Below are 13,568 nucleotides of genomic sequence, written 5' to 3'. Positions count from 1 at the left end.
TGCTTCACAGCCTGGCGGACATGCTATAATTGAGGGTAGTTGCAGTTCAGCTCTCTATCAGAAAGTACTGAAGAAGAATATCCAGTCAACAGTCTGATTTGGAGCTTAAGCACAGTTGGTTTATGTAGCATGACAACAATCCAAGGAACAAGAGCATCTCTACCTCTGGATGGCTGAAAAAGTTTTGGAGTGGCTTAGTGAAAGTTGTATCTTGAACCACATTGAGATATTGTTACAGGACCTTAAGTGAGTAGTTCATAGTCAAATTCTATTCAGCATTTGCGGCTTAATTAAAACAATTCTGTAAAGAATGGGCCAAAATTTCTCCACAGCGATGCCAAAGATTGATCTTGTGTGTATTCTTTGCCTCCACTAATCTGGTTATGAATGGCAGAGCCTTCCCGGGCAGTGCTGGGTAAAAAACTACTCTGGACAAGACACCACTCTGTTACAGGGCACATTCACAGATGCACCCACAGTCACTCATGACAGTTCAGCAGTTAGGTACTTGTCTCTTTAGGGTATGAGTAACAAACTCCCATATAAATAAGATGAGCGTGCAATCTGTAAATGGTCAGGGACAAAGGCAGTATCAGAACTGAATACATTAAAGCGAGGTAGCAGTAATAACTAATGTGCCAATTGTTTTAAACCATTTTTTGATACTATAGGTTTCAAATATATGGAATCTTACTGTAGTGGAAAATTAATCATGTTGGTGAAATTCTGCTTAGTCAAGTGTACCTCAGTATTTATGAACAATGCAAAGACATAAAACAACAAAGTAATAAGTGCAAAGTTCACATGAAATACTGGAAAATGTGTGTGGTTTTTTTTTTTTATATACAAGTTAATCAATGCCATGTAGCACCCTGAATGAAAAAAACCGGTTAACTTTGCAGGAAGATGTTGTTTCTTACCTGCATGCAGGGAGCATGATGTTTAGACATGCACAAAAGAATCTTTTAAGTTCTCAGTGATAGATGTGCAGTGTATAGGTACACCTTGGCTTTGTCAATTTTCCAAGTTTGTGCTTCAATACCAACTAGTTGTTTGGAAGAATTGTTGGAAGAAAGCCCTTATTGACAACAGAAAACTGAATGAGGTATGGAATGACCTTGAGTCCTTTGACAGACAACACCATTGGAATACTAGCTGTCAAAAGAAGATACTTGTGTATATGTAGGAAAGAACCTCAAATCTGCTTACACATATTGCTGTGTTGCTTTGTTAATATTGTGGCATATTTATTCACCAGAGTGCTTATTGAAGATACCAACGGCATTAAAGAATTAAAGCTTAGCTTAAAATATTTTTCCTTTTTAGTGTTTTCCAGTCTAATTTTATCATCTCGCCAATCTTGTCTCAATGTCTTCACATAAAACTAAATGTTTAAATAAGAAATTGTACTAAGTAATTGTTTTAGAATGATTCTGTGCAGTTTTCCTATTTAGTGAGTCTAAAGTGTTTGTGTGTAGTTTGTGCAAGTAATTCTCGAATTTACCATGTTCAATATATTGTGTGCTGTTAACTGTAATTATAACAAGAATGCATAGACTGTTAATTAGCTTTAAGCTTAAAATACCCTATATCAAATGTTCATTATATGTTGATCCACGTTTAAATAAGAAATTGTACTAAGTAATTGTTTTAGAATGATTCTGTGCAGTTTTCCTATTTAGTGAGTATAAAGTGTTTGTGTGTAGTTTGTGCAAGTAATTCTCGAATTTACCATGTTCAATATATTGTGTGCTGTTAACTGTAATTATAACAAGAATGCATAGACTATGTTAATTAGCTTTAAGCTTAAAATACCCTATATCAAATGTTCATTATATGTTGATCCAGTGAGTGAGTTTAGTGAGTCTGTGGGATGAATAATTGTTTTGTTTGTACTTTATTTGCCTTGGTTAATTGCCTTTCATGATGAGCACTGTCGCAGAATGCTTGACAAGTCAGTTATTTTTCCTTCTTTGATTACATCTTGCCTGAAGAAGGGGCCTGAGTTGCCTCGAAAGCTTGCATATTGTAATCTTTTTAGTTAGCCAACAAGGGGGCTCCGCCCCCTGCTCGCTTCCTTCGCCTAACCCCGGTGTTGGGTAACCCGAAATACATTGATGAATGTATGAGATATATTGGAGTGTAAAGGTGTAGATGACGAACAAAGGAAGTATATGCATTAATCCTAATGAATGTTCACTAATAGTGGACTCATTACAGAATGTGTTGTTAGCTAATTGGCGGAATTGTTTAGCGGCCGTCTGTCGTTCCTTTCTTTGCCATTTATGTATTGATTCTGCTGTTTGAGAGGCGCGTTGTAGGCCCCTACGTTCATTAATTGTATTCAGGCGGGCTCGCTTCTGTATGTTCGTTAGTTGAGATGTTTCGTTTTGGAGCCGAGACTCCTTTTGTTGCGTTGTTTGAGAAGTGCATTGTAGGCGCCTGCGTTCATTTGTTTTATCCAGGCGGGCTCGTTTTTGTAGCCCCGTTAGTCGAGCTCTTTCTTTTTGGAGCCGAGACGGTTTTGCTTCCGCGGTTTCAGACGTGCGTTGTAGGCGCCTACGTCTATTGTTTTTATCCATGCGGGCTCGCTTTTGTAGCTCCGTTAGTTGAGCTGGATCGTTTTGGAGCTGTGACCGTGACTCCATTAGTTATCCTGTTGTCTACCGTTAGTAATATGGATAATTGCACTTACTGTTAATACGGAGCGTTTTCTGTGGTTGTACTGTTAATAATGCATCACTGTAATGTGATTCACATATGCTATATGGTTTGGACGTGTGAGGATGCCGTAAGTTTAATACAGAGAGTTCGTTTATTCTTATTACCCGGACCATGCTGTGTAGTGTGGACGTTTAGTTCAGAAGCGCGTTGTAGGCGACTGCGCCTTTCGTACTATCTTTGTGGACCTTTGCGGACCCTGTAGTGTCTTCCGTTTGACTCTGGGGTGCAGTGCAGAATCCTGTTTTCTGTGTGGCTGTGTCGTTAGTCGTTAGCTATGGGCACGTTGTTGCTTCATGTCCTATTTATGTTAGTTGAGCTCTTTCGTTTTTGAGCCGTAACTCCTTCGTTCGCAGTGGATCAGACGTCGCTTGCGGTTTATGAGATGCGCGCTGTAGGCGCCTGCGCACTATGTCTCCTGGGTCCATCGCCGTGCACCTGCGTCTGTGCCTTCCGGTTTACCGAGACCTGTGTCTGTGCCTTCAGGTTTACCATTCTCGGTTAGTAATATGGATAAAAGGTGTCATTTTGCTTGGCTTTCCTCTACATTCATAATGGCTAACACAGTACAACACCCTAGTACTTCTTTGTTAGAAATTATAAAGCAGACCACTTATGTACCTTCACCAGTTGCACTACAGTTACTTTGCAGCGTCCTGGGTGGACAGTTCACACAAATGCTAGCCAGTACCATGAACCTGCAGTTCTTCAAATATACCCTGTATGCTTTATAACTAGGCACAATGTTACATGTGTAAAACAATTTAAGATCAGGCCTAAATGGTAGATTACAATATATGGACTAACTTACCATTAGCTGCATATTGCTGTAATTGTAATAATTTGTAAGTACTTAGCTTATTGTTACAGCTCTTTTTATAAATGCCTATATCTTTTGTAAATACAAATTTTATATAAATTTGCTCTTGTTACTTAAAATTTCTTGACATTTTTGTTACAAGAATATGAATTTTTAATACTGTTGTTCATATACTGACCATGTTCATTTTGGTGACTAAGGAATGGCTTTTTTTTTTTTTTTTGATACAGAAATGCAAAAAAAATCTACAACAATGAATTTTATGCATGTTTCAGATGGAAATTTCTAAGTAACAGTGTACTCTCATGATAACTCTTATGATGTACTAAAGTGGACCAGGAAGAATGCTCCCATGCTTGTTGGCCTAAGTAGCAAGAGGGTGACTACAACAATGGTAACACTAATAACAGAAAAACTGCAGAACCAGAGTTTGGATGACTTAGCATGTAAAGCTTACAGCATTAACCTGGTAAGTACTTAATTTATTTCCTTTACATATATAGGTTTTGATTTATAAAAGCTTTTCATGCTTTTGCTTTTCATGAAACTTAAATTCGTAGACAGGAGCTTGTTTCAGATTTTCTATGTATAATAAATTTATTCTGATGACGTTTTAAAGTAGTCAAACCACCTTTAATATGAACTTGTCTTTAGAGTTTTGCCTTTTTTATTTTTTATAACCATAATAATAATAATAATTCATTACATTTATATAGCGCTTTTCTCAGTACTCAAAGCGCTATCCACACAGGGAGGAACTGGGAAGCGAACCCACAATCTTCCATAGTCTCCTTAAGACTGATATGACTTCATTCTCTTTGAGGGTTTTTCCATACACTTTTTAGCAATAAAAAGAGTTGAGCAGTACACGTTTGTTTTCAAAAGGTTTTAGTTTGATTGCTGAGACACCTTGCTGACTTAACTGAAAGTATTAAGGAAATCGGTGAATGAGAGTCATTTTCAAAGTTGGCTTCCCAGAATGTTCCCTGGACATAATAAAAGCAGGTTTAAGAAAGCTTTATCACAGGCTATCTTTTAGAAAAGAGATTTTTTGGTGACTCTTCAGTGTATTGAGCATTTCAAAAAGTCAGTTTTTACACCCACTATTTATATACAGTACAACAACAACAACAACAACATTTATTTATATAGCACATTTTCATACAAAAAGTAGCTCAAAGTGCTTTACATAATGAAGAAAAGAAGAATAAAAGACAAATAAGAAATTAAAATAAGACAACCTTAGTTAACATAAAAAGGAGTAAGGTCCGATGGCCAGGGTGGACAGAAAAAACAAAAAAAACTCCAGAAGGCTGGAGAAAAAAATAAAATCTGTAGGGGTTCCAGGCCACGAGACCGCCCAGTCCCCTTTGGGCATTCTACCTAACATAAATGAAATAGTCCTCTTTGTAGTTAGGGTTCTCACGGAGTCACTTGATGCTGATGGTTATACAGACTTCTGGCTTTTAATCCATCCATCATTGTTGGAACATCATGGTGCTTTGGGTAGATGGTGGTGGCACAAGCCACCACCAATAGGACACCGGAAAAGAAAACAGAAGAGAGAGTAGGGGTTAGTACAAATTTTGAATGAATAGTTATTATAATGAATTGGATATACAGAGTGTCAGGATTAAATTACAGTGAAGTTATGAGAAGGCCATGTTAAAGTAATGTGTTTTCAGTAGTTTTTTAAAGTGCTCCACTGTATTAGCCTGGCGAATTCCTACTGGCAGGCTATTCCAGATTTTAGGTGCATAACAGCAGAAAGCCGCCTCACCACTTCTTTTAAGTTTTGCTCTTGGAATTCTAAGGAGACACTCAGTTGAGGATCTGAGGTTGCGATTTGGAATATAAGGTGTCAGACATTCCGATATATAAGACGGGGCGAGATTATTTAAAGCTTTATAAACCATAAGCAGAATTTTAAAGTCAATTCTGAATGACACAGGTAACCAGTGTAGTGACATCAAAACTGGAGAAATGTGTTCGGATTTTCTTTTCCTGGTAAGGATTCTAGCAGCTGCATTCTGCACTAACTGCAAACGATTGATGTCTTTTTTGGGTAGTCCTGAGAGGAGTGCATTACAGTAATCTAGCCGACTAAAGACAAACGCATGAACTAATTTCTCTGCATCTTTCGATGATATAAGAGGTCTAACTTTTGCTATGTTCCTTAGGTGAAAAAATGCTGTCCTAGTGATTTTATTAATATGCGATTTAAAATTCAGATTACAATCAACGGTTACCCCTAAGCTTTTTACCTCCGATTTGACTTTTAATCCTAATGCATCCAGTTTATTTCTAATAGCCTCATTGTATCCATTATTGCCAATCACTAAGATTTCGGTTTTTTCTTTATTTAATTTGAGAAAGTTACTATTCATCCATTCTGAGATACAGGTTAGACATTGTGTTAGCGAATCAAGAGATTTGGGGTCATCAGGTGCTATTGATAAATACAGCTGTGTGTCATCAGCATAGCTGTGGTAGCTCACGTTATGTCCCGAGATAATCTGACCTAATGGAAGCATGTAGATTGAGAAGAGCAGCGGACCCAGGATAGAGCCTTGTGGAACACCATATAGAATATCATGTGTCTTTGAGTTATAATTACCACAACTAACAAAGAATTTTCTCCCTGCCAGGTAGGATTCAAACCAGTTTAAGACACTGCCAGAGAGGCCCACCCATTGACTAAGGCGATTCTTAAGAATATTATGATCAATAGTGTCAAATGCGGCACTCAAATCTAAGAGGATGAGAACAGATAAATGGCCTCTGTCTGCATTTACCCGCAAGTCATTTACTACTTTAACGAGTGCAGTTTCTGTGCTGTGATTTGTTCTAAAACCTGACTGAAATTTATCAAGAATAGCATGTTTATTGAGGTGCTCATTTAACTGCATAATGACTGCCTTCTCTAGAATTTTACTTAAGAAAGGCAGGTTAGAGATGGGTCTATAATTTTCAAGAGAAGAGGGGTCGAGATTATTTTTCTTAAGTAGGGGTTTAACTACCGCAGTCTTAAGACAGTCTGGGAAGACCCCCGTATCTAATGACGAATTTACTATGTCAAGAACATTATCAATAAGCACACCCGATACTTCTTTGAAAAAATTTGTTGGTATTGGGTCAAGGGCACAGGTGGATGGTTTCATTTGAGATCTGACGAGAGGGAGTGGACCCGAGATGAATATCTTTGCCGATGGGGTCCTCTCCTTTGTGTCTTTAATTAATGCAGTGAAGTCTGCCTTGAGGATCTCCGACTGTCGGTGCCTTATGTCGTTTACGCCAGCATGTATAACAATGGCTCCAACTGCCCTGTTCTTGTAGATCGCCGGCGCACGTCTCGTCACATCTCGGACACGAGCACCGGGAAAACAAGAAACAAAAGATTTTCTATTAGGGCAAGTGATATTGAGGTTCCTAACAATAGAATCACCTACCACAATTACATCACCAGGAGCTGAAGGCGAACTGGGGACGCTTAGAGGGTCAAACCGGTTCTGGGTTACGATGCTTGCCTGTGCCGATGGAGGTGTTCTGGCCTTGAACCCCCCCGCCTGCATAGCTGAAATACACCGAGGTCATCATCGGTGTCGCTCCTACGAGGCGCGGGGGTGAAGGTGACTTGCGCGGCACAACGCGGGGTTGATGTTACGCCGATAACAGATGGCGAGGACGGTTTATCCAACAGCCGAGCCTTCAGATCTCTGAGGTATCTTCGTCTGGACAGAAGATTCTGAATCTGTTCATCGAGTGCCTGGAGTTCCTCGACTACAGTTGCAATGCGATTCACCTCACTGTCGGCCATTGTCCCAAAAAGATATATCTTGAGTTAATTGGCAATTATAAATTTGTCCTCTGTGGGTATGACCGGTGTTGCTAAATAGAGGTCTGTGTAGCTACATTAATCATGTTTGTTTTTTTGTTCAAGCAAATGAATATTTAATTATTTAATCCTACCTATTTACATAACATAATGCCAGCTATTGTAAATGGCTGGATTAAAGGCAATAGTGATTAATCACTTAAATGCAGGAAATATTTGAGAAGCTACATACAGGTGCAGCCAATTTTTACATTGCACCTATAATTTCTGGGTGCTTGTAAGTTGGCTCTGAAATGGCATGAGGATTGAGCTCCACCTCGACCTTGAACTCTTAACATGGATTAAAAATGTGCCTTTCCATTTTCTACAGGTATCTTCAGGTAGAATCACTTTAACTTTACCTAAAGTAACTACTTTTTAAATTTCCTCCTGTTTTGTTGAAATGGTTTATTTGCCTTTTTTTCTTTAGTGTCATTTTAATTTTTAATCATGCTTTTTATGTGTCATGTATTTTGCATGTTTTACATATATACTCAAAGGTTTGTTTTTAAGTATTTCTGAAGATCTGGATCTGTAAATATTTCATTTTTAAATATAAAATTTACAAACATGTACACTTAGCTACAGTGCATCCGGAAAGTATTCACAGCGCATCACTTTTTCCACATTTTGTTATGTTACAGCCTTATTCCAAAATGGATTAAATTCTTTTTTTCCTCAGAATTCTACACACAACACCCCATAATGACAAGGTGAAAAAAGTTTACTTGAGGTTTTTGCAAATTTATTAAAAATAAAAAAAAACTGAGAAATCACATGTACATAAGTATTCACAGCCTTTGCTCAATACTTTGTCAATGCACCTTTGGCAGCAATTACCGCCTCAAGTCTTTTTGAATATGATGCCACAAGCTTGGCACACCTATCCTTGGCCAGTTTTGCCCATTCCTCTTCGCAGGCACCTCTCAAGCTCCATCAGGTTGGATGGGAAGCGTCGGTGCACAGCCATTTTAAGATCTGTCCAGAGATGTTGAATCGGATTCAAGTCTGGGCTCTGGCTGGGCCACTCAAGGACATTCACAGAGTTGTCCAGAAGCCACTCCTTTGATATCTTGGCTGTGTGCTTAGGGTCGTTGTCCTGCTGAAAGATGAACCGTCGCCCCAGTCTGAGGTCAAGAGCTCTCTGGAGCAGGTTTTCATCGAGGATGTCTCTGTACATTGCTGCAGTCATCTTTCCCTTTATCCAGACTAGTCTCCCAGTCCCTGCCGCTGAAAAACATCCCCACAGCATGATGCTGTCACCACCATGCTTCACTGTAGAGATGGTATTGGCCTGGTGATGAGCGGTACCTGGTTTCCTCCAAACGTGACACCTGGCATTCACACCAAAGAGTTCAATCTTTGTCTCATCAGACTAGAGAATTTTCTTTCTCATGGTCTGAGAGTCCTTCAGGTGCCTTTTGGCAAACTCCAGGTGGGCAGCCATGTGCCTTTTACTAAGGAGTGGCTTCCGTCTGGCCAATCTACCATACGGGCCTGATTGGTGGATTGCTGCAGAGATGGTTGTCCTTCTGGAAGGTTCTCCTCTTTCCACAGAGGACCTCTGGAGCTCTGACAGAGTGACCATCGGGTTCTTGGTCACCTCCCTGACAAAGGCCCTTCTCCCCCGATCGCTCAGTTTAGATGGCCGGCCAGCTCTAGGAAGAGTCCTGGTGGGTTCGAACTTCTTCCACTTATGGATGATGGAGGCCACTGTGCTCATTGGGACCTTCAAAGCAGCAGAAATTTTTCTGTAACCTTCCCCAGATTTGTGCCTCGAGACAATCCTGTCTCAGAGGTCTACAGACAATTCCTTTGACTTCATGCTTGGTTTGTGCCCTGACATGAACTGTCAACTGTGGGACCTTGGGTCCAATCAACTGAATTTACCACAGGTGGACTCCAATTAAGCTGCAGAAACATCTCAAGGATGATCAGGGGAAACAGGATGCACCTGAGCTCAATTTTGAGCTTCATGGCAAAGGCTGTAAATACTTATGTACGTGTGCTTTCTCAATTTTTTTATTTTTAATAAATTTGCAAAAACCTCAAACTTTTTTCATGTTGTCATTATGGGATGTTGTGTGTAGAATTCTGAGGAAAAAAATGAATTTAATCCATTTTGGAATAAGGCTGTAACATAACAAAATGTGGAAAAAGTGATGCGCTGTGAATACTTTCCGCATGCACTATATGTTAATATATCATTAATAATTTCAGTTTACTGTATAAACTAAATATTGGTTGACCAGTACTGTTTAATATGGAAAGCTGTTTTTCCCGTCTTACATAGCATTTTTTTCCCCAAACTGTTTCCTTTTTATTCATTGTTTATATATTACTATTGTGACAAGAGCATAGATGCACAAAGCACACCTTTTCTTTGTTTGTGGTAATAAGTAATTTAGATTGGTTCAACTAATCTTTAAAAAAAAAATTGTACTTTTTATTTTAAAAAGGTTATTAAGAACATAGTAACACTAATTAAAGGATGGTATCAGTTTTTGAAAAGTTTAGTTTTGTGTGTCAGGGGTGCTCATCAGAAGGCTAAGTCCCCTAGTTAGCTGGGAGGGGTTTGCTAATCACTTAGTGGTATTTGTTCTGTTTGCATAGATAAGGGATTTAATAATTGTTTACCACATCCAGTAGTGGGCCTACGGGCCTGTCAGTCCCATGCAGAGCATATTCCAGAGGCCCTCGAGTGATGCCTTCCTTCCAAGCTTCAGACTTCAGCTCTTAAATATTTTTAGCCTCTGCTATCAGTTTGTCTGGCATCAACCCAGGATGGCAAGAAGCATTTATACCATGTGTATTTGGGACAAAAACGAATTACTTTAACCGGAAGCAGGCCTGCTTGTTTCATCCCTTGAAAAATGCAGTTTTAGGTTTTAGAATAATTTTGATTTAAACTTTCTATTCTGTTGTTAGTGACCTAAACTATATGTATTAATTGGTAGTTTTTTTTGACATAATTTTCCCCATTTTAGTGTAAACTTCAGATAATGAAATGGAAAGTATAAAGAAGAGACATTCTAACTCTTCATAAATTATTGTTCAAACTGAGGAGATGTTTTCCTTTTTTTTTTCCTTTGCGTTATTTGCAGTGCATCTGGTCCATTAGTGTGTTTTAGTCTTATTACTTTGTATCTGACTGCAATCAGGTATAGGTATTCTTGATATTTTGGTTCTCTCTTATAGCTATTCTTATGTCATCTTCCTTTAGTTTCTCTGCTTGGTCTTTTTTTTTCCCCATTATCTTCATGTTGTAGGTGGAATGTTGAATTCATGAGGAGTAGTCTTCATTTCACTGGGTTTTTGATAATTTCTAAGGAGGGTCATTTCTGGATGTACTTCATCCTAAACAGAAGCTCCTTGTCTCCCTTGGTGACTTTAATATGTGAATATCTGCAAACTAGTGGGTATTGAATCGGCATCTTAACATAGCTCACATTAAGTATCTCTTGTTCATCCTCTGCTGTTAGCATATTGCAGTAGGTTCAGAGTGCTTTTTATATTTACCTCATGCAACATTACCCCTAAGTTTCCATTATAATTCTTGATTCCTGACTTGACAGTAAATCAGCTTTAAAAATCTGCTGATTGTCATTTTTGCTTGCTCAAATTTAATCTGACAAACATTACAGCTGTTTGCAAGTTGTTCCAAAGCCATGTGAAAGCTTTAACTGCAGTTTCTATTCTTTGAAGTGATGTCCCTTGCTTTGTAAATGAGCTATGCCAATGAATATACTGTAATAGAATATGAAACAATATTTTTCTTGCTTTATATTATGTACACTTTAATTATGGCAAGGAAAATGTGTGTTTGTTTTAGATTATTATCTTTTATTTTTACTTCAGTTTTTTTTTTTTTAATCATTTCGTTGCCCAGTCCCTATTTATAATATATCAGAAGTAAAGTTGGTAGGGTGGGACAGTGAGTAGACCTCTTGCTTTATAGATCCGGTGTCCTGAGTTTTGAATGTTATTCCCTGTGGTTCATGGCATGTTTGCCCCTTCTCCCTGTGTCTGCTTGAATTTTTCACCCATTTGCTGTTGTTTCCCCTCCAGTTCTGCAGCTCCAGCTGCTGACTAAGTTAATTGATATTTGCACTTTCCCCCCAATGTGAGTGGGCCTGAAATGCACTGGCACCCTGGATTGGTCCTGGATTGCTGTCTGCCTTGGGCTGGTACTGTTAACAAGTTAGTCTTAGGGCAACTGAAATTTTAAATTGGCTATTTGAATTTGAGAATGCTATTATAGTGTATCAAAAATCTTTTAATTTTGAGCTATTATTATAAAGTTTTGAAAGGATTTTATCCTACACTATAGTGATAATCAGGTAATGTTCAGATTGTTTTGATGATCGAGTAATCTTGTCAAAAAAAAGCTGTACCTTAAAAACTGATGCAAATAAATAACAAAGTAGGCATCTCATTTCAAGGTTCAACATTTAAAAGGACTGTCTAAAACATACTGTACAGTAAAGCTATCACATACCAGTTTAGTTTATTTTTATTTAGTAGCTTTAAATAAATTGGCCACCATTTGTGTACAAATGTTTTTGATTGCTTTCCTATTTTGTTTCTCCCCCCCACACTTGTTGCCACCCCAATTTAAGATCAGTCTTTTTTTTTTTTTTTTTTTTTTTTTTTTTTTTTATAAACTCCAGTCATCAATGTGAAAAATCACACTATAACACTTTTTTTGCCATCTTCAGTTTATCCCAAATCTACAAAATAAAAACAACAAAACACTATATATAGTTGCTGAGTGATTGATTTGTGTTGGCATGGCAGAGGAGAGGGGCTAACGAGTCATTTTTTAAGAATGCATGGTTTATCGCCATATTCGCCCTTCTCTAGTAGCAGTGGGCAATTACTGCTTTGTATTCATGGACTAGTTGTAGCCCATTTATCTCATGTGCTCTTTTTGTTTATAGTAATATCGGTAATATTGTAGTACTGCTAACAAGTTGCATCCATCTGAGGAGTTGCCAACAGTATGAGCTGGCATTCCGTTATAAATAAGCAGCTTCAAAGCCAAGATGAAGTGCAGCCTATAAAAGACTAGGCCTACAAAAATCACAAGTAAATTCTAACTTGTAAAATGATCTCACCATACTAGAGAGAGACAAGTGTCTTTTTTTTTTTTTTCTTCCCCTCATCATTGTAGACTAGCTACAGAGACAGCCACATGGTTTGAAACTTGTAGGAAAGCAGGCAGTTGTGATTAACTGGCAATTATTTCTTGTCTTTGTATATTTAAGTGTAGGCATGTGGTGAGTGTGCCCATTAAACACACAGGCTCCTGTGACATTGAACTGTATAAGCAGATTACAAAAATGATGGTTGGACAACTATAGCTCTTATTATGTGCAGACAATTAATACAGCTACTCTATTTCCTTTTTAGTGCTATGGATAGTGCTTTCATTAGCCTTAATGCTATCATCTGATACTCTTTAAAACTGCAAGAAGACACTTCGAGGTTAAAAGAGAACAGTTTCCAAAGCATGCAGAAATCAAGTATTTTATTTGTGAACTTCCTAATGTGAGAAATAGAAGTTTTGTACTTATAATAATTATGTAAATGCAGGAAGCTACTCTTTGAAGCTAAACTGTTCTGGACTTTTAAGTAAAATTCACAGTTCCAGCAATCCAGAATTGAAGTTCAACACCTTAGTACCATACCAAATCAGTCTATATATAAAAATAGAGCCAAAATTCCAGCATCCATGCCCAGGTGAAGTGTCGTCCAGTGTCCAGAAGAAGGCGGGAATTGTATGGTGCACAAAGGCAATAAAAAGCACCAAGACTTGTTGTAAGGGCTTGAATGTCCAATGAGCAATGGCAACACGATGGACTTGCCGTTGTACTCACGTTTTAAGAAATGGATGTTTTGCTATGCTAGTAGTAATAATTTGTTAGTTGGAAAAGTATTTGGAATTTATGAATTTGGAAAATAAAACAAAGACTTGATTAAAAAGGGTCACAGTATCTTTAAAACATTGATACATGAAATTTAAAGGCATGAACTGAGCAAGTATGTACAGTATTTTGATCCATAAAAAGCAGACATGGAATTTAGTAACAATTTGTTGGCAGACATTACCAAGCTACTGACCAGGAGAACCAATTTAATACGTTTTTTTAG

At 38.1% G+C, this 13,568-nt stretch overlaps 1 protein-coding gene across 1 annotated transcript in view; it reads left to right on the top strand.

Moving 5' to 3' along the window:
- Positions 1 to 3,771: 3,771 nt before the first annotated feature.
- LOC114651708 (protein FAM53A-like) overlaps positions 3,772 to 13,568 on the top strand; it is a 43,297-nt gene continuing 33,500 nt past the window's right edge. Inside the window, exon 1 of the mRNA XM_028801597.2 lies at positions 3,772 to 4,010. Within this exon, the coding sequence (XP_028657430.1) occupies positions 3,894 to 4,010 (117 nt within the window). The 5' untranslated portion in view covers positions 3,772 to 3,893. The remainder of the gene's footprint in view (positions 4,011 to 13,568) is intronic.

This window comes from Erpetoichthys calabaricus, chromosome 5, assembly GCF_900747795.2.
Source record: "Erpetoichthys calabaricus chromosome 5, fErpCal1.3, whole genome shotgun sequence".
In the NCBI taxonomy this organism is placed as follows: Eukaryota; Metazoa; Chordata; class Cladistia; order Polypteriformes; family Polypteridae; genus Erpetoichthys; species Erpetoichthys calabaricus.
Note: the sequence above shows the minus strand (reverse complement) of the source record. Positions and strands in the feature narration are given on the sequence as shown.